The 24259-nt window shown below is 35.3% G+C and overlaps 1 protein-coding gene across 1 annotated transcript; it reads right to left on the bottom strand.

The window, feature by feature from the left end:
- Positions 1-2636: 2636 nt before the first annotated feature.
- Positions 2637-24217, bottom strand: PRPF4B (pre-mRNA processing factor 4B). The gene is made up of 15 exons (XM_018076852.2): positions 24120-24217; positions 20114-21307; positions 17004-17177; positions 16580-16735; positions 15769-15850; positions 14098-14308; positions 11734-11807; positions 10312-10402; positions 9785-9932; positions 8404-8541; positions 7096-7249; positions 6062-6176; positions 5437-5588; positions 4877-4963; positions 2637-4193 (listed from the first exon to the last, which is right to left on the bottom strand). Exons 1-15 carry the CDS (start codon positions 24215-24217, stop codon positions 3990-3992), a joined length of 3078 nt encoding a protein of 1025 aa, XP_017932341.1. The 3' UTR covers positions 2637-3989.
- Between the last annotated feature and the right edge of the window lie 42 nt (positions 24218-24259).

The raw sequence follows: 24259 nt of genomic DNA, 5'->3' as shown, positions 1-24259 counted from the left end.
GGAAGCCTTCTTCCACAATTTCTTTAATGCCTCTGACACCTGAGCAGATAACCCCATTCAAAGAATTATACTTTATTTTTAGCGTATTTAAAAATGGTTCATATATTTCACAGTTTTGTAGTAGGACATTTTTAAGCACAACAGAAGACAGGATGTAAGCAAGTTTCAAGCACAGTTTATTAATTTCAAGCAATTGCCACTTCCCAACATCCTCCACCCGCATTACAACTTTACACAGACTGTAGAAGATCCCTCTATCTCCAGCAGTATCACAGACTGGTCTGCCTTCTGTGTGGGGGTCAATATACACATAAAGGTTCTTCAGAGGTTTAATGCCACTTACCCTATGTACGGAGATAAAGTATTATTAAAAAGGTTTTAAAGGAATCATTATCTTCTACTAGAAACTTTTAAATGGTAATTAATTCTTAAACTATAGTAGTATACACCAAGGTAATAAAAACACATTCTAATTCCACAGGGCTGGAATCTTGTTTTTTCTGAATGCTTGGCAAACTGAGTATGTGAAATGTGAAGCTCCTTGTCACCATGAGGGAGAAGGAAACAGAAATCAGCACAGTAGCTTCAGCCAAACTTTCTGTACAGAGGACCTCTGGTGAAGATACGAATTATATCTTTGTGTACAGGAGGAAAAGATTAAGTTATCCTCCCTCTTAGATCAGCTGAGAAATAATTCACTCTGTAGCACAGCTGTTCTGCTTGCACCCAGCCACAACCATGAGAATTCAGCTGACTGCAGTGGCAGCTGCAGCTACTCTACTCTCCTCAGAGACCTCAGGCTACTGGGACAGGTATTGCCCAAAACTGGAGGTGTTCCTTAAGAGTGTCACAAAGTCCTCAATTCCAGAGATTTTTGAAGCCAGAGCTAAAGATTTTCTCTTGTTGCCAACAAGAAGCATCAGCTGCAGAGGAACTGAAATCCACTTGTTTTGAATAACCTCTGCCAGCTAGTCTCTGTATCAACAACTAAGTTTGACAGAATTAAAATATATAATGAACCTACTGAAGTCAAAGAAAAAAAGCACAAAATCTGCTTAAATATTTACTTAACGCACACATTTTAACCAAATATAATGGCTGATTTTTTCCTAAGTGTCATAGACTTTGTTCGATCATCCTATCATTTTAAGAAAACTACATTTAAAGGGTAATGTTTATTTACCTACTTTTAATCACAGTAAAAAGAAATATCTCCAACCAGAAATGAAACAATCTATGTAACAAATTTTAATACAGGAAGTATGTTTCAGCAATTATCAGTACTGCAGCAGTGTTAATCAATTCTAAACTGAAATGCTGGAAACTAAAAGTTTAAGACAGAACTAGATGAAGAGTATTTTTCATATCTTTTATAGGACAGAAACCTTTGTTCATGTCTTCTGGTAGCCATCATCTTCTTTTGAGCTGCACCTACAACACAAAGAACAAGTAAACGAGCAACTTTATGCTTCTCCAGAATAGCTTATAACAGTTCTGTAGGCATTAAGGGGCATCTTTTCTACTGCTTTGTTTCTGTATCACCAACTCATTTCATTGTTTCATATCCCTATTTTAAGAATAAAGTACAAAGCAACAGAAAGACTATGCTATTACTAATCTGTGCAAAAGTGCCCTCAGAAGTGCTGCCTATGTTGTAAAAGTGCAAGTTATACTTTCTGTATTTAACTACCAAGCAACTAGTGTTTCACTAAATGTGAAAGCTAACTTTTTTCATTTCCTGTATGAAAAAGATACCTTAATATGTGGAAATAAGGAGAGATTGTTTTTTATTAGGAATTTTACAAAATAAATTGAGAAGAGACAGGTTAAAGGTTCCAAATAGGCATACAAAACCACCCATCTCATGCTTGTTTTCGTAGTTAGTTCATTACATCTCCTCGGTGGGGTATTCCCCACCAGCAGAATGACCTGCTTTGTGGCATTTTTCCATTCTTGAGTGCACTAAGAGTGCATGATTGTTGCCATTATGTACCTAGATGGATACAAAAATCCTTCTTAGTTCAAAGTATTATAAAGTATGTGAAACCAGTGGGGTTTTCACAGCTTGTTAGAATATATTAATAAAAAATGAAAAGATGAACTTCTTAACATCATCAAAGAGAACATTAAAACAGCAGTATGGACCTGAAAAGTTTGATTCTGTTTTCCTCACCCTGTATAATCAACTCAACTGTCTCAAGCTTTTTTAACTCGTTGCTAAATGTTTATCTACACATGCTGTCAGAAATAACCTTGTTAGGAAGGTGAAGTTGGTGTCTCAGCAAATCAGACCCATGGAGTAGGCGTTGAGTGGCCTGTGACTCGCTTTCCTTTTTTCTCTTTCAGCACCATCAAAAGGAAAAGTGAGAAAAACAGCACAAACATTAGTTAAAGCCTGAATTTAATCCCACGTCCTACAGGAATAATTTCATTACAATGAAAGCAGACAGACAGTATCTGTAGGGTTTTTTGGCTTTGCTTTTGTTTAAGCATTGATAATTATATATCCAATTAACATAGCCTATAGCTCTCCCAAAGATCATAACATTTAATAATTCCTTTAATTAAATGATTAATAGGAAATGCAGGAGTGGGTCTTACGATTTACCTGATTTACCATCACTGAAGACAGATTCTTTTAAAAATGGCTACAAATGCCTTGTTCACAAAAGACTTTATTATCTAATGATGCATACTGAAAACATACAGAAATCTGCATGGTCCACTTTACATGCAGCAGAACAATCTTCACTTTACAATAAGTAAGTGTCAACTGTTTTATGCAAGAGACAACACTTTAAAGTCACATTTCTTAAAGAAAAGCTTCATTTACAAAAGAAATAAAAGGTAAAGAAGCAATTACCGCTTTTAAAAAGCAGCTGCTTTGTTCAAGAGTGGAAGGTTTATGCCTGTATTGAAAGACAACATGATCACAAATAATGAAAACAATGAACAAATGAAACACTTTTAGCATAAAGCAGTACACTTTCAAAATGACATACAAATAGTTAAAAATTTCTTTATGTTGTCTATCTATCCTTTAGATATAAGGTCTTTCAAATGAGATCCCAACATATGTAATTACTAAATGAAAACTCTTCTGTAAGTATTGGTTCTATGTCATAGTGAACTGTATTTAACAAAATGTATACAAAGTCTATAGCAAGTTGATTAAAAAAATTAAAGTAATAAGAAACAGTACACTGAAGGCGCTCTATCCATCAAGTGCGCTCTCTCCAAGTTTTATATGTGATGAACAGAACAGAAGTTGTAACTATGCCACGGTTGCAATGCCAGAAAATAAAACAAGATCATTTATCAAACATGCAGGGAATTCTGCCACAATGCTATTGTCTCTCATTTGTCAGTTGTTCCAGTAAAATAACAGCTTAAACACCGGTGATGTTGATGGGTTAGCTTACCTTCAGTGTACTGAAAGTTGTACACAACCTGCTTTAAAAGAGGAGACCATCCCTGCGGGCAGGCTCAAGAAGGAACAGACCCCCTTCGGCACTGACTACACCAAGGGCATGCTGCTGTGGCCTGCACACACACACCTAGGAAAATGTGAATATAAATAGCATTTATGCTGGCCATTTTTTAAAGACAAAAATGAAGCCAAGTCTGCTTAAAACAAATCAACCACCCAGTATTACTGCTCTCTTTTTTTTCTTTTTTTTTTTTTTATAACAGACGCTTTTTTCTTTTTATAATATATACGAACTGCAACCATATACATTAGCATTGTACTTTTGTGCAGTCTTGGCAATTAAAACAGTTCTACAGTGAAAATTTTCACATAAGACACAAAACAGAATTACTCTAACATTTCTAAAAGAAATATCAGCCTTGATGTTAATTCAAATGTATCATTTCTTCCTCAACTTTGCAGGGGAAATATTTATGTTTATATACATTAATAACTGCTGTGAAATTTCTTCAGTCTTTGTGTCTTAATTACTCAAACCCTTTGAACTTCTTCATCTGGTTTAGATTTTTTCCTGGATGAAGGCATGCTGTAGAGCCTGGTTGATGCTAATCCGTTTAGCTGGGTCTAGCATTAGAATCTGGTCCAACAAGTCCTTTAGCTGGTGTACTTTTTTACGCTGGTCTTCAGGGAGTCGTTGGCACCCAATCAAGTCTGCTAATAGGTCCTTGGTTGGATTAATGGTGCTCATAACAGTAACTTTCTCCTACGAACACAAAAATGGCAACCTTGTAGAACAGAAATAATGCACGAATCCCCATCCATCCCTTTTACAGAGCTTCAGCAGCAGCTTTTCTGCAGGCTTGTCTCGTATCTGAGCAGCAACACCCTTCCACCGTACAGCCTCACAAACCATCGTGTGGGCAGAGAAAAGAGCAGAAAGAACTTGGTCGGGGGTAGGCCACCAACAGCAGGTGCATACATGAACCTAACATCTCAGCTGAGAACAGAGGAGAAACTTTCCAGATACGGAAAGTTTCCATATCTGACCACTAATTCTGTGATTCTTGTTAAATATAATATGTTACAATGATACCAAAATTAATAGTGACCTCATACAACATAAGCACATCATACTGATGCTGGACATTCTTCTATAAAATGAAGGCACAATTTTCTTTATTAGTAATTTAAGAATAGATTATGTGGAGATACCCTGTACATCTACCAGATTAAACCTAGATTTCTCTTAATTGTTCTTACATGGTAGGAAAAAAATATCTTTTGGCATTTTGTAACTATATAATCTGTCCGTACTGCTGCAAAAGGACATATTATTAGTTTACGAAGCTTTTTTTTTAATTAAGATGTCAGGGCGTGTTTGAAAGACTGTAATAGTAGGAAAGCTTGAAAAAAAGTAATGAGTTAATCAACGCATTGAGGACTTACCCTTTCTGTCACTTTATCTACTTCTATATACATAAAGTTGAGATTTTGATCAAAGTGTTGATCTTTGAACACACCTTTTCGAATCATCTGGAAAATGAGGAAGAGGCAAGAGTTTCAGGCAAGTTCTCTGTGTCTTACGTATTTCGCAATTAGCATCCATGTCTACTAACTTATCACAACATGAATAATTAAATACTAATGAAAAATATATCAAAAGGACAGGAAAAAATCTCAAGATTGAGTAAAAAAACCACAGTTAAAACCAGTTGAAAAAGGACAGTATCTTCCATCGACTTACGTATTTTTTTCAGGTCAGCGCTTAGAAGGTTTCTGCTTTCACTTTATACTTAGTCTATGAAAAAGAAGCTATATACTTACACTTTATAAGATTTTAAATCAATATCAATTACACAGTCAGAGCAACATCTGATATTTACTTACTGTTAAGAGAAGATGTACATGATAAAAAACAGAATTCCAAGAGAAAAAAGAATGTATGTTCTACTGTTCATTGCAGCAGTTTCAGATATTAATTAAAATAATGCACTTATTTTTCTTACCTTGTTTGGCATCTTTCCTTTGAGATCCATGGCAAGTTTCAACATATGATTATTGGTTTTGCCAGGAAACAGTATTTTTCCTGTATAAAGCTCATATAATGTGCAGCCTACAGACCACATATCTATACCATAGTCATACATTTTTCCTATAACTGAAACAGAACAATACCAGTTAATTCCACAATGGCAACCATACAATATCACAAAAGCAGACAGATGAAAAACTTATGATTTCTAAACTATCTTGGTGCTGCTCCTCTTAGGAATAGAAAGTTACAATAAAAGAAGCATGCAAAATTTTAAAGTATCCCTATTTTAGAAAGGGATACTTTACCTACCACCAAATTAATCAGCAAAAAACCAAGAAGTCAGAACAATAACTACAAATTAAAACAAATTAAAACTATAACCCATCAGAATGACATCTCCCCATCCTCACTGAGCTGACCACCACCACACATGAAAAGTCATACAAGTGCTTTCAAAGTCTGAATTTCTGACTGCCATCATATTTCCAGAGTCATGTTTTGCTAAGACCTGAGGGTAAATTCAAGTCAAATTCTCATCTGCTAGTACTGGTATGTCTTGCTATGTGATGCATGTAGAGAATCCAAAGTGTACTTACTGATTTCTGGAGCTCGATAAAATCTACTAACTAGATAGGGTGTGATGTCATTATCTGCAACATGTGAAGCTGATCCAAAATCACAAAGCTTTAGTATTGTTTTAGATTCATTCACCTGAAAATTAAACATAAATATCTATTAGCACCATTTGTGGACAGAATTGCCAACAGCACTGTGAAAGTGATAATATATTTAAGTCAGAGGTAAGACAAACATTCAGCCTTTAAATTGGAAGTTTCCTTCCTGTCTGTGTTGTAATAAAACTGTAAAACTTTCTCAAACCGAAAGTGACAGTTAATGCCTTCAGGTCCTACAAAATATAAAAAAAAAAAAAGAGGTCAGTTTCAGGTACTTTTTCCTGATCAAAATATCCTTGGTGGACCCAAATTTCATTCCAGATACTGAAATTTGATCAGTTTAGACTTGAAACTCCAGTATCCAGAGTACCACTCATAAAACAGCATATTATTCAAATATTTCATGCTTGCATAGTAAATTTTAATGCTGTGATGGTAATACGAAGACATTCTAGATAAATTAAAAATCTGAGTTTGTCACAGGGATGACCTCCAAGAAAACCAAAGGAAATTTCTTTGATTTCTCTGATGTAGCTGTCATGACCTAAGACAAAAGAGGAATTAAGGACCTTTCCCTGTTATCTCACATAAACAAAATCTCCATCCAGACTCAAATAACCTACTTCCATTTTACACAAAGGAAGAACATTTTTCAACTATCAATGGAAAACTTCCAAGTATTTCTCCTAAGAAAAGACACTGTCTTACTTTGGAAAATCTGCTTTCTATAAAGATACAAGTGGATTCACGTTCGTTTGAAAAAGATTTTATTTAGATGTTTTATTATATTTCCTACTTACTATTTATATCACAATATCATTTTATATCGAAGTATAAACCTGAAATATTTTCAGTAATTTTTGACTTCACCTAAATTAACCGAATGATATAAATTTCAAATATGTCATTGTACACCATATACCGTGCAAAATAAACTTCAATTATTTCTTACTTACCAAAATATTATCTGGTTTAATATCTGCATGTAGGATATTGCATCTTTTAAGAAGTTTTAAAGCCAGGAACAACTGCTGGCTGTAGGAACGCACTGCTTTAATATGGAGTCCAACATCTTTCCCGTACTTCTTCAACACCTCTCGTAAATTCATACTGTTAAGAGAAAGGGAAAATGAAAGAATGGAAAGGATCTTAACAAAAAAAAACACAGCAGCCTCCTAAACTGTAAGACAAACTTGAACAAACCAGTTAGCTTTAAGTATCTTTTGAGAAAAGCAGCATTCAACTTAACATACTCCTGTTAGCTACAGCAATGAAACAAAAAGGCTGGTCAAGATCTATCCCATACTGTATATACACTGGACTTACTTAGTTCAGAGCACATTTTTATTCAATTTTAGTTTGAGAGGATTGATTTGCACATGAACAGCATTTTCTTAACAACTGTAAAGCCTTTTTACTCATTTTCTTCAGAAATAAATGAAAAAGAAAGCATGCGAAAGTTGAAGAGAATTTTTGGCGACTTAAACAGCAGATAAAAAGACCATAATTCCAGGACAAAAGCATAATTGTATATAAATAATGTACAAGTGTGTGTTATAAAGAGATAGTGCAGCATAAAAAAATTAATTTGTTATATGGCTTATTAATGGAAATACCATAGTAATTCTATAAAATTTGCATTGTTTCACCATATAACTTATCTTCATCCCAAATATGGCAAAAATTAAAATATGACACACACAGAAAACATAGGATATGAACAACAAGCAGGAATGGGGACTAAGACAATTAGCATATCTGTATCTATCATGAAACTGTCTACAATTAATGTGTCAAAAGAGCTTAATTACTTAAACAGAAAGTGAACATGAAAAGAAACCACTGTAATGATTTTCTTCCTCAGACTGTTTACATTTATATACATATATACACATTCTTCACAGAATATACAGCGTTTGCTAAACCTGCTCTGGGTTTAATACAAACCCTTAAAACAAAGAATTATGAAAACTACTAAACTTAAAGAGCAGTACTGGTGAGAGGAACCACCTTTAATACATCATTTTGTTTCAAATATTTTCCAGGCAGAAAGCTTACATCAGTGCTTAAAGGAAATCAGAAGTAGCTCAGTAGTCTGTAGATTTGTGCCTCCAGATAATTTTTTTTGTTGTTTGAAAGTTCCATGCATTCTTGAATCTTGGCAATAGAACAAAGTATCAAAACAATAGCCAAAACTGGAAAGGTAAAGAACACCCAGTACTACTTTACCTTTTACAGAGAACCCCAAACATTTGTCATCTTACCTGAGCGGCTCAAATACCAGACAGAGATGTTGTTTGTGGTAGAAATGCCTGAACAACCGTAGACAATGAAACTTGTCATCAGGATCAGCATCATTGAGTTTCTTTAAAAATTCCAGTTCTTTTAGGCCAGTTTTTTGCCTGAAAACGGAGGAATGTGATTACAAAACAAAATCAGATAAATTCCAATAGTTTTTTAAATCTAGATATTCACTTGTGTGGTTATAATTATCCAGGAATGAAAAGTGTCTTGTCATTACTTAATGTACCACATATTAAAAAAACCAAAATCACAGCAGGGGTTTGGTGTCAGTGTCTACATACTGGCTAAGTTTATTTAATTCTGATCTTCACTGTGCCTTGTAGCCTTCTTATCCCTTCCTCCTCACTCCCAGTTGCATGCAAAGCTAAAACTGGATTTCCGCTTGTAATATGACACTGAAATTTCAAATAGCACTCACCTGAGAAGTTTATTTTTTTTTAAAAATACTTAACCACATTATTAAAAGAAGATTTAAGCTGAATTGATTATAGATTCAATTACACACCCAAGCTTATTACCTATACAACATACCAAACTAAAATAGCTTATCACTCCCCTTTAGTTTTTAAAACTTTTCTAGATACTTATTCACATAACTAAAAATAATCCAGTTATACAAAAAGTAAGACAATTCTCAAAACTTCCAAGGCAAAATGCATAGAAAAGATTTTCTTTAAAGTTGTCTGTAGCAGAAGAGGACATAATAAATGACTGCAGAAATACTGCAGTAGATACTGAAAATGAATATTGAAGACAAGTCCTCAAATAACATAGTTTAATAGATCATATTTGTTAATGTTCATTCTGAAAGTCCTCTTTTTTTTTTTTATTTCAACAGTGAGTCTCATCCCTTTTTATGTATCTTATATACATGCAAACATATAGAAAAGATACAAAAATAGTTAATGTATGGAGGTCGTTTTGTAAATTGCAGATGATTGACAGGGATTCAACCCACAGCCTGCCACATACAATTTGGTCCATCAAAAAAAACAGTTTCTTTACAGTCCAGGACTCCCATCTCAAAAAATTTAAGTCTGGGCAGGCCTCATAATTAACTGTAACCTTGTTCCTTGCCATGGCTATTCCCTGCAGTTTTGCAAATGAGAAAGTGCCTGATGAAAATGCAAGTACCCTTCTTCCTGCGATAGCTGTAAAGAAGAGTGGATACATAGTCCTCAAGCGCTTCCCATTATCTGGCTCAAACTAGCAGAAAAGGCAGGAATCACAGCTGTAATCTGTTACTTCACTTGAAACAAAGGGAGATTCAAATCACATCATGAAAAAAAACTTCCAACTGTCACACATGCTTTATTATTATCGAACAAAGCCATTACTTACATAAGTTCGTTGTTCCTGATGATTTTAACTGCTACTTCTTGGTTTGCTCTCGCCATGTCCCTGGCTCGCACTACGTTACTGAAGACTCCCTGACCAGTGTAACCATAGACATTGTAACGTTTATCTAGAACTTCACCTATATTAACACCTGAAGGATAAAATCAGGCAATTTCAAATTATGAGTGATACATGTAACGGAATGTTTCATGAAAACTTTCATGAAAAATAAACCATTCTCTATAATTACACAAAAAAAAGGGTAAATAGCAAAATCCTTTAATTTTATGGTGTACAATCACCTAGCTTTGTGGAAATTATGGGGAACAAACGGCTATTCTGTAAATCTGGAGTCCTTTGGTAACTCAGGTTAAAATCTGCATGCTCATTTCATCCATTACATTACACGATTGGAGAGTGCTCTGTGGTATACCTACATTAGAATAACATTTCAGTACTTTTCCATGAGGATTTTCTCCATTCAGCACTCTCATTCTATCTGTCCCTACTGATCAACAAATACCACTTACGGTAATAGCCTTCTGCATCAGTCCAGTTATCCCTGAGATTGGGGTTTTCTTTGAAGTCTTTTCCAAACCCAGCAGCCCTTAGACGAGCACTCTGAAATAAAAAGAAAAGTAACAGCTTTGCTTGTGTGCTCTGTATTTTTTCTTGATGTTTACTTACCAAAGCCCTTTTCCCCCTACTGAAACACTGTTCCTCTCCACAATACAAACACATTTATCTTGTAGGAGGGAGAAACAACTTAACATAAAAAGCTATTTACATACCAGTATCTAAAGTCTGATGCAAGGAAAGAGGATGAGATCAACCAACAGAAGTATTATTAAACATAAACGGGTAAAGTTTCAATTAATACCCACGAGATATTTTTTACAAGTCACATTAGGATGCACATTTTGGACCATCTAAGTAAGACTTCTTATTTACAGTATGTTTATAATAAAAAATTTAGCAATTTGCAAGGAAAATATAACTCTTTGAGCCTTGAATTTTGGTTCATTCAATGGCACTTGTTTCACACTATTATACATAAAACTATAACATTACTACAACTGCTGCTGACATCTCTTAACAGACTTGTCAATATTTTATCACAAATTCCAAACTGTGAGTTGCAAAGAATACCTTCAATTGAACAACGGTTTCTGGAAGGGGGAACTGCTTACTTACAAGCCATATAAATCCCCACTTGTAACTTCTGAATTTTTAAAAATACACCCTCACACACACATTTGTTATAATTTGTTATATTGGCCATAAACCAAAATTAACTGGAAAATTTTTAAGTTAAGAAGAAAGTTCCTGTCTCGACTTATTTCTTAGTGTTGTCAACCAGCAACAATGCAAGAGGATTTATAGAAAATGGCACATAAAGTCTCAAAACTAGTCACTGGGCTGCCAACATTTCCAGGTCACTTCAGCACATGTAGAGAAAAGCTGATGGAATAGTGCAAAAGTAAAACCAGGAAATATATCTTTCCATCCAAAAAAACCTCACCAAACAAACCACCAGATTACTCCAACATAGCATCATTAGACAATTAAAATATCTTATGCATTTTTTTAGTTAATCACACATGAACCGCTGAAAACAGAACAGTGCAACATGGTAACATTAACAAAAAGCTTAACTTATAAATAGGTTCATGTTTTTGCCCTATGCCATTATAGGTCCTATTCAAACAGCAAGTGAATTCCCCAATTGCTTCCTCTGGTAAAACTCACACTAATTTCAGCAGGTTTTATTTCAATGAAATACTAATTAAGAACCACTTTGTCCAACTTGGCTGATAAAAAGATTCAGAACCTACAATCCATTTAGCTGCACATGCTTTTACAAATCAAAGTTCCCACAGCACTCAAGCGACAGTGACTAACAAAAATCAAGCAGAAAGAGATTGTACATTTAATCTCCAAGAATTACCTACATCAAAGTATGCAGCGAACATATCATCTGATTCTGTGAACATATCAGGAGCTAGCAGTTTCTTCTGAGATGAACCTTAAAATGAAATTTAGATTACTCAACATGAAAAAGCTGTTAAATGATAACTTTGTTGCCAGTATAATTTGACACTTGGTATTTTTACAACATAGACTAAGATCGGCATGTTGGCAAACAGGAAGCTCTATTAATGTTTCTAGCAAATACCATTTCACATATTTCACATTCTAGAATATAAAACTCAGACTAGTTCTTTAAAACATTCAAAAATTTTACTTCTGTGAAAAAACTATGTGTAATAGCTTTCCAGTAATTCACACAGCAGAAAGGAAAAAAGCTAAATATGTACATGATCCCTACAAATAATAACTATATATATATATATATATATATAAACAAGTATAAAATGATTGTGCATATATGTAAAAAAAACAGTCATGTTTTCAATATACAACTTCAGGCTTTTCTGCTAATCACATGGTATTTTGGTAAAAACCAAAGTTGTAAAGCCCAGACGTTGCTTCTTTGGAAAATGTTTTCTCCAACCCTGCCAAAAAGGACCTGGTGTGTAGCTTTTTGTCAAATACAATGTTTACTACTGTGTTAAAGGGAAACATTTTTAATGTGGGCAAGATTATCCCTTTCTCACCTTTTAATCATCTTTAAATCCCACAGACATTTTACTTGGTTGATAAGATAAAAGCAAAGAAATATAAATTAAGTACATAGTAGCAAAAGCAAGCAAACTTCAAACTGTTTTATAACACACATTATGGTAGCAGCCCTTCCTGAACATGGCAAATCACAGACACTCCCTTCAGGGTACTTAAGCAATGGAGAAAAATAAATGGTTAAGCTCAGAGGCTTCAGTGTCTCGTGATGCATGTAACCAACCACTTCCACACAAACCAACTAGACTGAAATCTGACAGCATCAAAAAATCAGCCATCATGCTGATACTGCTGTTTCAAGATATAGACCCATCACATGACACTTGTGGGGAGACAGGTTACACCACTGTTCTGAGCTACAGACCCTTCCAGAAACTTCCTCAAATTTTCTTTTTAGTTCCCATTACTCACACTTGCATTGGGCTACAATGAGTTTCTTAGCAACTTATTACTCTGGCCCTGTAAAAAGTCAGGATAGAAAAAGAATGGTTTTTGCAAAGAAAGATACTTCACTGCTTTCAGTTGTTGTTACAGCCACCTCTGACCCAGGATCCCACCACTAAATGAAAAATTCCAAGACTTGAGTGTAACTGATGTGTTTTTAGAAACCTTTTTCATGTGTCTATGTGGAAAATGTCTATGTAGCTAAGGGTTATATTTTCATATGCTTTAGTACACAAAATTAGAGAGCAGTACATGCTTAGACAAAACTCAAAAAATTTATTGTCTGTTACACATAAGAAGACTAAGTCTAAAGTTGTGGTATGCAAATAAAGTGCATAGGACAGTTCTTTTCACAACTGTTGTAGGAGAACAATCTGAAAACACACTCCTCAAGGGAACACCAGGACAAACTACAGAGCAGTACAGCAGTCCCAAAGAGACACAGCTTCATTAATTGGAAGAGAAGCATCCAGTAGAAGACAGTGTATTTAGCCCCCAAAGATATGTGTGGTGCATGACATGAAATACAACCCACTATCCAACTATTTCCCTCTGAGGGGCTGGGCAGGTTCCACAGCCCTTGTTAAACAGTGCTCTTGCAACTAAACTGTAAAGAGAAACTGAAGTAGTTTAAACTATCTCATGTATGACGACACAGCAGCTACACACCTTTGACTACTTGGAAGATGTACAGTAATCCACTTTCAAAAGACAAAAAAAGCAGCAGAGTTTCAATACTACACTGTGCACTCGGAGATGCTCCATTTTCCCTTTGCTGCTGCTGGCAAAAGGCAAGTTTTATATCAAGATTTATTTTATTTTAATATCGCTGTACAATTGATTATATGAAGGGAAGCATAATCTCCAGCTCACCCAAAATAAAGACTAGGCTACATTAAGCTTCTAAGAAAACAACGTGCATGAGTGAAAAAAAAAATTTGGAAGGGTGATTCTTAACTATAAAGACAGACATTGCTATTTGCTCTTCCAAAGGTATAGCACAAATTGTGTTAAGAGTTATTAGACATATAGAGAACAAGTTCTACTCATGTTATCCTTCCTAATGAGGAAGCTTTATTTTAATCTTTTATCTTTAGTACCATAATATTTGTGAAAACTTTCATAAATTCCATCCAAAATGTCAACCTACTTCCAAGTCTGGAAGTATGTAAAGAAACTAAGCAAACGCCTGAGCTTTCATAAATTGCATCAGACAGATTTCAGAATCTTACCGTTGTTCTGTTCAACTGTCATGAGGTTGTGCTTGGCTTTTACTGATGCTTCAAACGTGTCCACGTTTTCCCGTTCGTACTCCTTAACATCAGCAGCTACTCTTTCTAGTATGTCGTCAGGAGAATTCGAGCGACTACGTGTACTACTTTGAGGACTGCTTGGTTCAGATGGTACAGATATATTACTGTCTTCTGTCTGGCCCTTGTATTTCTAAAAATAAGTTTAATTTTTAATGTCTCCATCACAGCTTATCACAATTTAAGCATTTTCATACCCACCCTTTCAATGGCTTGTGCTAAACCTTAATCTTTGCCTTCAGAATCACCTACATCTCTAAAGACAAGATTATTTGCAGAATGGGATACGACTTTTGAAAATTGACTTTTTTCACAGTGCACCACAGCCCAGACCATAAGACTGAAAAATTCATGGGTGTCTTTAGGACTTCACATTTCTATAAAAAGCGATTATTATCGAAAATTCACTACTTGGTTATGCACAACCAACTGTCAGCAGCAACAGATTTATTACTAAGCCATTCAGGCACACAAACGTTGAAACAGCCTCAGAGGAAAAATTAATTATGTCTTGCATTCTAGAACCTTTCCCATTTTTATTAGCATTACGATAGAGAAAAGCAGTTTTTTAGACTCATGTTTTTTATTTGAATTGGAAATCCTATTTATTCCTTCATTCATGTTGAAAAATTTCAGAAGAATTAAAAAAATTCAAACATCTTTACAATTTTTTTAGCCTTAAGTACTACAAAATTATACAAACTTCACTTCCTATCCCAAAAGCTAAAAATCAAGTTGAATAAACGCTGATACCACTCAGTTATCAAAGTCAAACTATTCAATAATACAAGCAGAGGTTTTCATTTAGGGAATGCAGCTCTGGAATTTTCTTCCTGCATACACCAACATCAGGTGTAACTGGCCTTTAATAAGAATTTATATGGTTTTTCTCAGTCATAGTTTTGAAGGATTTTACAGTGGGTTTTGCATAAAGCTCAAATCATGACCATATTTTTAGTGCTACTTAAAATAAGCAGTACACTAAAACCAGTGGTTTTGTACATCATTAAATAAATATGCTACAGCATTTTGCTTGCTATGTTCTAATTGTGTGCCAAATTCCACCTTTGAAAAGAGATACCTGACTTGTGCTCTACAATTTCATTCCCTTTGGTCACAGCTCCCTGTCAGGGGTCTCAATCACATATTACATCTGTGATTACTGATACATATTCCACCTTAAGGGAGGAACCTATGCCAGCGGCTTTATGAAACTTTGGAAACTGAGAAGGACAACTTCTACTTGAAAAAAAATGATATATAACTTAGAGTTACACTGACATTATTATATCAGTGATATAGCTACGAAGAAACTCTACAAATGAAAATAATGTAAGAATATTTTTAACATGTCCTAAGACTGTCAGAGATGTTTAAGTGAAGCAAAGAATGACTCACAGAAGAATCACTTCAGTCTTAAAAGCAATGCTGTTTCAATAGAAGTGTAAAGTTTAACAGACTAACATTACAATTAATTAATTGAAAAAATATAGCGACAGTAATTACTATTGTAAGGTAGCCATAGGCAAAGAACCTTACCTTATTCCAACATTCTACACTACAAACATAAAATTAGTGTCTGTAACCATATACCTGAACAATTGCTTGTCGCTGTAATCTCCTTTGTCTTATCTCTGCTTCTTCATCCTCTTCTTCCAAATCAAAGTCTTCAAGACTATGAAAACATGATTATTTTTTATATAACCTCATAAACAGAAGATTATCTACTGAATGTTACCAAACACAGTTCTTTGGTGTAGAAAGCACAGAAGATATTGAACAATATTGTTCAACTGACTCAGAAAGCTACTGTGTATTGAATCCCAGTGTGTATATTTACATTTCCTTACAGAGAAGATTTAACTCTTAGTATCTCATTGGGACATTCTGTAGATCATTTTTAATTGCAAACAATTAACAGCAGCCTTTTAAAAGAAAACAAAAAACCAAAAAAACTTGTTCATTTTCACTGCAGCATCCTTAATAATTTGATTAAGAATGCATAGTCTTGCACAATTGAATAAGTAGATACTTAGTAAAAATAAACACAATTTGCAGACAGCAACAAATCCTTTCAGCTATTACAGTTTTTCCTTGAGCAGTAAGCTTTAGTAATCACACCAAAAGTTTTCACAAGATACTGATCAAGCTGAATTAACAAACCTAGTGAAATATCATCCTCTCAGGTCTGCCTACTAGCCAAGGTCTTGATATTTTTCGCATATTCCAAAGTTTTTCAGAACATCTCAACAGTAATTTGACAAGATCACAAGTACTAAAACATGATTAAGGTATTAGGTAACAACTCAAAAACTACACCATGAAGATAAGTATTAGTTCATTTTCAGTATCAGTGGAATTATAGTTTTTAAATAATCAATGCAAGTTAGAAATTAATTCTTACTTTTCATCTGATGAAGACTCCTGTTCAGCTTTCATACCCTCAGAAAGACTACCTTTAAATTTGTCTTCTTTAACTTTGCTTCTGCTCCTACGTCTATGGCCACCACGTGACCTGGACCTCCTTCGAAGGCGAGATCTACTTCTTCGGCCTCTATCCCTGTTGACAGTAAGAAGGATTTAGATCTTGGGGTTTTTGGTTTGTTTTTCTGAAGAAAAGAAGGAAAATCTATTCATAAAACATAAAGGTACGTAATGACTCCAAGTAATAAAACAATTCAATTCATGGAGAATAAAATGAATTCAACTATGTTAACACATATAAACATGGACAAAAAAACCCCATAGTCTTTACAGACAAGACAGCAGTCCTTACTCTTCTACTAATACTTTCCAAAATACACTTGAAAATACAGGGCTGTGTTTACCTTCTCCGAGGAGATCTACTCCGCCTCCTTGGAGATCGGCTGCGTCGAAGGGGTGTGCGAGATCTCCGTCTGATGGGGGACCGAGACCTTCTTCTGGATGGGGACCACCTGCTGGGCGGGCTAACATCTTTGGATCTTTCACGTCTTGACAAAATATCATCTCTGGTCCGCGTTCTTAAAACAGAGGAAGAGAGTGGTAGTAAAAATCAGGAGCAAGCTGAAAACAACAAAAAAATCACAGTTCCCTCTAAATACTCACTTGAAAAAGTCTTACTGCAGGTGAGGGACCACCAGATGGGCTTCTGAGAGAGAGATGGATAAGTATGCCATAAAGGCGGCTGCCCTTCCTGTGTGTCTCTCCCCACCCTGGGAAGTATGTGCCCACACATCAGACTAGTTCAGGACAAGTATGGAAACAGCTTGCTAATTACTACCATGCAACTAAGAGAGGTTTTAAAACAAAGCTTGTTTTTTAGGACTTACATGAATAGTGGCCTGTTTTCACATTTATCAGAAACAGTATTTAAACAATACATAAAACCCAAAACCTTATTATTGAGAATTATTTCAGCATCTTTACAACATAGTATTGAAATTTATGCTTAGGATCATGCTACTTCACCGTAGTGACATTGATTTCTATTTCAATTGGGGCACTAGAGCTGCATGGCTTCAACATTTCACATATTCTAATACAGCAGATGAAAACTAGAATTCTTAAGTAACATGTAAACTAACCCTTCTCAAATTAAAAAAATAATTCAAGCTTGATTCTATATACTACTCAAAATTTGTTCATTCTTGTGAATTCACAATTATTCAAGAAAAAAATCCTTGATGGGACAACAACATTAAAAAGCTTAACTGCGAGACAGCAAGACTTCAATCAAAAACCGGAATGAATATAAGTTAAAAGTGTTTAAGAACTATTCTAATGAGACAGCATCAGAAATTCTTGGAAAATAGGTCCACACTATTTCAAAGAAAATGTTGCTACTCTATTTAATTTTTTTTCCCCACTCCTTATTTTTCGATTTTTTTAATCAAATTGGAACAACTTATTACAGATGCCATATCTCATCAATGAACAAAATATCTTGGGTCTGAAAGATTAACTGCACTCATTCTGTAATTTTGTTTGTTTGTTTTGAGACAGCTGGATCAGCTTCAGTTACCTTAGCTATATATAATGATCAGGCATACAGAACTGATGCAAAATAGTAAACATTGGGGTAGAAGGAAAATTTACACATATGCAGAGTATTGGCAGTTTCTACGAAAAATTACTGTACTCAAATGTTTGAATAGGCCGATACCTTTAGCCCAATTAATTTGTATTATGTTCTTGTGAACAATATTACACGAAAAGTCACAGGATGAACTGAGTTCCAGGCTTCCTGGCTAATGAAGTGGTTGTACTGCCAAAACCCAATCAAAATATGTTACAAAAAATAAACCAGTTCAGGCATCACAGGGATGAGATAAAAAGTAGAAGCTGATTAAGAATTCATAGTAACATCATATAATAAATAACTTCAGTCAAAGACCTGAGAAGTGTCGTACATGATTAGAACACTGGAAACAAACTTAAATTACTGGGATTTTTTTGTCAAAACTCTTCATGAAAGCTCCTGAAATTCTCTGGCAGTTTGAGTAATCACAGGTAGTTAAAACTCTAACATAGTTGGAATTAGTTCAGATGTCCCACAAAGAAACATTATTTCTGCAGATCTGCAAACACTTCCAGCAGAAAATATTTCTTAGTCCCCCACTCACATGCTGCTCACCACAGAGTTACAGGATTTGACAGCAAAATTCTAGACACATGCATCACTTGAAGTGTCTAGACAACCAATTCAAACTGGCTGCAATGCAAGCTGTCATGAAGAATGAAAACTGAAAGATGCAAAATGTTACAGAAGAAAAGTCAAATACTATGCCAAAAAAATAGGTGGTTGTGCCAATATATTCCTGATGCACCAGAAAGCAGCCAGATAAACTGCTAGCATTTACAATATTTACCTAATCTGATTCACACCACTGGGGCCATTCTCCAAAGAACCTGAAGATACCCTGTACCTGAAGATACCCCATACTTGAAACCAGAGTAACCTTCAGTGATTAGGGCTGAAAGACCTTCACATTTTTTTGGTGCTTATTTACTGAGCTCAGTCTTTGTGGTTCTAATTCCAGTTTAAAATTTATACTTCTTCGTTCTTAATTCTCAGACTCGGTGAAGCTAAATCCCATGATAGAAAGTTTCAAAACATTCATTATGCACTGCTGAACTCTTCTGCCTCTTGAACTTTTACAGTTAATGTATTAACTTCCAAAAATGCATACACTTATATTGTTCTCTTCCTGGAAACTTACCATCCAGGCATTATTAGTTTTAATAGCAATTTCAAGGTAACTGCTTTCTTAGGCTTAATTGTCTTCTTTAAACAATGCCAAGGCTAAACCCATACACTAAATAGATTTCCATTCTTCTCCTTTAAGCATATGCAAAACATGTTAATTATATACAACAGTCTGATAACAAAGCAACACTACCATCCCTCTAGCAGATGAAAAATACACAGTATTTTTAAAAGAAAAAAAAAAAAAAGAGACTGAGAGGGACATCTTGATATAGAAGATTTGCTTACATTCATGCATACTGACTCTATCTTAGGGTTTTGAGTCGAAAATGGGGTTAATTACCCACTTTTAGCCAACAGTAATATGTAAAAGTAGAGAGGACTCTCACTCCAAAGAAATTTCTGAAAGCAACAGAACTACTAACAAAGAAACAGAATAGAAGCCAAATTCTGAATCCAACTAAGTGATAGAAAGGAGAACATCGAGTTATAAAACTTGTTCCCAGTAATGGTGTGAGCAGAAAATAACTTAGCACTTTTAACAACCACAAGCTGCATGTGCCTGTCTGACAGCTGGGAGTATTTTTAAAAAAACTAAGTACATACAAAGTAAGCTCACAATATAACGCACAACCTGATTACTTTTTTAAATAGCTATTTTCAGAATAAAACAAGGAGGTAAGCACTGAACTAGAAGATATTTCATCCCATGATGCATTTTTGCAATGGCTCATGACATCTTTAAGCTACCTGGGAGAAGAAAGACGCCTCCTTTCTGATTCTCTTCTTTTCCTTTCTGCAGATCTACTCCTCAGTCTTCTAACTGGAGACCGGGTTCGAGAGGGGGATCTACTCTGTTTAGATCTACGATCATTAAAGAGAGGGGATCTGCTTCTTCTTGACTTTTCACGTTGTTTGGGAGATAAGCTTCTTCCTTTTGGGCTACGGCCAGGTCGTCTGGGGGACCTGTTTTCTTTCCCTGAAGAAGCATCTTTAGAAGGAGATTTAATTGGCTTTTTTTCTTTGTCAGTCTCTGATCTCCTAGGTTTTCTATCTTTGGACCGTGATCTTCTATCTTTGGATTTGCTTCTTAGTTCTGTTGGAGATTTAGATTTTCTGCCACGATCTCTGCTTTTGTTTTCATTAACAACTGGAGACTTTCTGCGATCTCTTGATTTACTTTTATCATCAGCCTTATTTCTATCCTCTGGAGGAGATTTAGACTTTCTGTTTTTCTCCTGAGATCTCCTCTTAAGCATTGGGGACCTAGATTTCCTTGTCTGATCTTGAGACTTACTTCTCTTATAAGGGCTTTTGGATTTCCTCCTTTCTTTTGACTTGCTTCTAGTTGTCTTCTCTTTGACTCCATCAACTCCTGTCTTGCCTTTCTTTTTGTCAGACCTGTGCCTAGTCCTTTCTTTTGATTCACTCTTACTTGCTTTCTTGGAACCAGTTTTATTGTCCACAGGTTCTAATTTCCCCTTAGTGTTTGACTTTGCTGTAGGTCTCGTTCCATTTCGTGCTTTTTCATTAATCTCCCCCTCTTCTTCAGATCCTGACTCATAACCTTGTAATATTAATCCCATCCCAGACTGGACTTTTCCTTCCATTAATTCATTTTCAAGTTCAGCTTTCAATAATGCTCTTTGTTTCTCCAAGTCTTCCAGAGGAGCTAAAAAATCAATTTTAGTTCTTTTAGCTGGTCCATCTTCTTTGTCAGAGGCATCAGCCACCTCTTTCCATTTATGTTTCTTATGTTTGTGTCTGTGTTTATGTTTTTTGTCCTTATCTTCTTCTGAAGAATGTTTATGTTTCTTGTGTTTACTTCGGTGTTTGTGTTTCTTTTTTTTGTGTCGGGTGTGCTTGTTCTGAGGTTGGTCTGCCTCTGATACTTCCCCATTTTCTTCATTTACACTTTTCTCGGATGCCTCAGCATCCTCAACCCTGTAAAAAAATAAAGAGATCAGTACTATCAACTTGCTGCAGTCCATGTTAAGTCAACAACCTTTTTTATCACAAAAACTAACTGGCATTTAATCACTTACCTTTGGGAGAATTAAAAATGTACGACTAATTTAACTAAGTTGTAACAGCAGATACAGTTCCTCACAAACAGACAGCTACTGCTGCACAGCAAAATACTACGGAAGGAAGATACAGCAAATGCACTGACAAAACAAGATATGTGGGTGGAATCAATGCTCACACCTTTAGATTCAATGCCGACAGTATCTGTTAATAACATACAACAGTGCTGCATATTTACTTATCTTGTCAGTCCATCATTATCTTTTTAACTTGCTGTTCCACTCCAATGCCTAACCCAAGCTATGGATTTTAAAAGTATTTTCCAATGGTAGAAAACAGTTGTGCTCCAAAGATCAAAATTTATTTCAAGGGATGATGCTGACCAGCTAACGAAATCTTCTTGTAAAATCTCACTCAGAGGTGACTGACTCCCTTAACTGAATCTTCTTTCTGTAAGTGTACACACCTGTTAGAAAATCAAGAACTCTTCTTACACATTTGTATTATTTATGCAAGGCAGGGAACACTATTGAGGAATAGTATAAATCAAGGAAGTCTAATTTCAGAGCAGCTTTCTGACACTATACAGCAGATAGCAGCTTCGAAAAAAGTGTGGTAATCTTTCTACCTGTAAAATGGCATTGAGTGAAACAGCTGAAAATAAGTCTGCAGCAGGTTATTCAAATAATAATAATATGCAGTGTTTCTTCTAAAAAGAATAGTTTCAATTAAGTATAATTTCTTCAAGTAGAAACTTTGAAAATGACAAGATTTAGACTTGATGTTACACATTCCTTTATGTTATCTTCCATAGACAGTGAAACTGGCTTAACTACAGGTTTTTTACACTGTTTAGCAAATACCTCCTGATCTCCTTCAGAACATCAATCAAGTTACTGTCTGTGTTAAGACAGACATTTGCCTTTTGAAATCTGTTTCCAAATATTACAGGTGCCAGAGCTCACCTTTCTACAAACTAAGCTAATACTAGCTTACTAAGCAAACTAGCTAATACTTTAAGAACTTAAATGTTGCTCTTTCTGTATCCCAGGCCTCATTAGTTGAAAACAAATCCCCTACACATGACAGTCAGAAGCAGGGGGTGAATGTACACAGAAATGTCAAAATTATCTTCTGAACTCTACTAGTTTCATATGACAATTGTTTCTGAAGGTTATGATCAATGACCTGGTAGAACAAATGTAACAGAGATACTGTAAGCCAGGTCTAAAGGATGGCACCTCACTATAAATTTGGTTAGTGTCATCCTAATTCAGGACAGGGTCTTCAAACAGCGCACAGTTACTGACTCTCTCCAGCTTGAGTTAATGCAAATTCTACAACTAGTAATAATACAGACTTTTCTGCAACATACACTAAAATTATTTGCTAAAACCATTAACACTTTAATGCTCAGAAATGAGAAACTTCCTAAGGGACTGTCTGAGTTAAAAACATGCAATATTCAGAGACTTCAGTCAGAATGCAACATGCCTTTTCTTTTAGATCTTCATCACTACTTCTGCTTATTCAAGGTACATAGAAAGGTTTTTTCTTAATTGCATCCTGCACACCATTATGACAAGAGAATATCAGAACAAAAGAGGAAAATCTGCCTTAAAAAGAACTTACTCTAAGTTGCATTGGGCAGAAAAGAAAAAAAAAAAAGGAAAGAAAAAGTATTAAATACAGAACTTCCACTTGTATTTGCAGTCCCGAGCAAGTATGTCTGTGATATAAGTTGGTTAAAGGGCAAAGAAATGTCACAAGGAGAATTTTAAGGGTACTGTGCGTCTTTCAAGATTTCTTTTAGCTGGATACAGGATACTGTAGCAAAGTCTTCCTTCTCTTAATAGCAGAAAGTGACACTGAAACCTTTAAGGAAGTTATTTTATTATATCGCATGTATCTTAAAGTTATGTAATAACCTCATCTTAAATTCTGGAAAAGTAAGCTGGCAGAGAAGGCACCAGATGAGATATAACACCCTAGCAATATCTCAGGCCATTACAGACTGCCAATACAACTGCCAGCTGCCTCTGTAACTCAACAATAAAATTACTATTAAGTTCATTAATATGCATGAAATAGTTCAGATTTTCTTCATGTACAGGAATATGTTCATTTCAAGTAATTCCATCAAAATGTGGATAAACTTTTACTTCATTTAAACACTTCATAGGTGTATTGACGTGGATGAGAAACCTTTTAAGAAGATTTTAGAAGGTGATGAGGTAGTTTAGTATGTGCATGTTTAGGCACTAATGGCTTTAAATAGAGACAAATTGTGACATGATCTTGTTATAGCCCTACTTTTTCCTACTTCAGAATTCAAAAAGAAGAATGATAGGAAGTTCATAAGGATTTGCAAAGAGACTTCACCCATCTTTTCCTACATACAAGGTTCCTATCGTCAGCTGCTATCTTATCACTTAGTTAACTTTCTCTATGCAATAGTAAACACTCATGTATTTTGCATAGTTCACACGTACACTCACCCTATTTCCTCACTCGTTTTCCACTCCCACGATCAAAAATAAAATCAAGCCTCAAATCAAAACTTTTTAAGGCAGAAAAAATACAGAAAGCAGTTTATACAGCTAAAATATTTATATAGCGAAGAAGAGCGGTAGAGTAATCATTAGGATGTTAACTCCGGGCAAAATTTCCAGAAGACTGTGTTCACGATCTCCTGAGTGGGGACAAACCCAAACCACACAGCACTAACCAGGGTGCCAGGAAAACGCACGCCCGGGAGCCCCGGTCTGGCGGGGAGGCGGCAGCTCGATCTCCGCTTCCCAACGGGAGCCGGGAGTTGCCAGTCATTTCGAGGGCTGGAAGGAGGGGCTGGCGGCAACAAATCGCTTT

Source organism: Manacus vitellinus, unplaced genomic scaffold (assembly GCF_001715985.3).
Source record: "Manacus vitellinus isolate BGI_N305 unplaced genomic scaffold, ASM171598v3 scaffold_33_pilon, whole genome shotgun sequence".
Lineage (NCBI taxonomy): Eukaryota > Metazoa > Chordata > Aves > Passeriformes > Pipridae > Manacus > Manacus vitellinus.
Note: the sequence above shows the minus strand (reverse complement) of the source record. Positions and strands in the feature narration are given on the sequence as shown.

Bases quoted from the DNA above. Each gene is read 5' to 3' on its own strand.
- PRPF4B (XM_018076852.2), bottom strand. From the start codon at position 24,217: ATGACTGGCAACTCCCGGCTCCCGTTGGGAAGCGGAGATCGAGCTGCC. The intron at 14,309-15,768 runs GTATATGGTTAC...ACTTATTTTTAG, and splicing joins AGCGACAAGCAATTGTTCAG to AAATACAAGGGCCAGACAGA. The intron at 8,542-9,784 runs GTAAGTAATGGC...CTCCGTTTTCAG, and splicing joins ATCAGGAACAACGAACTTAT to GCAAAAAACTGGCCTAAAAG.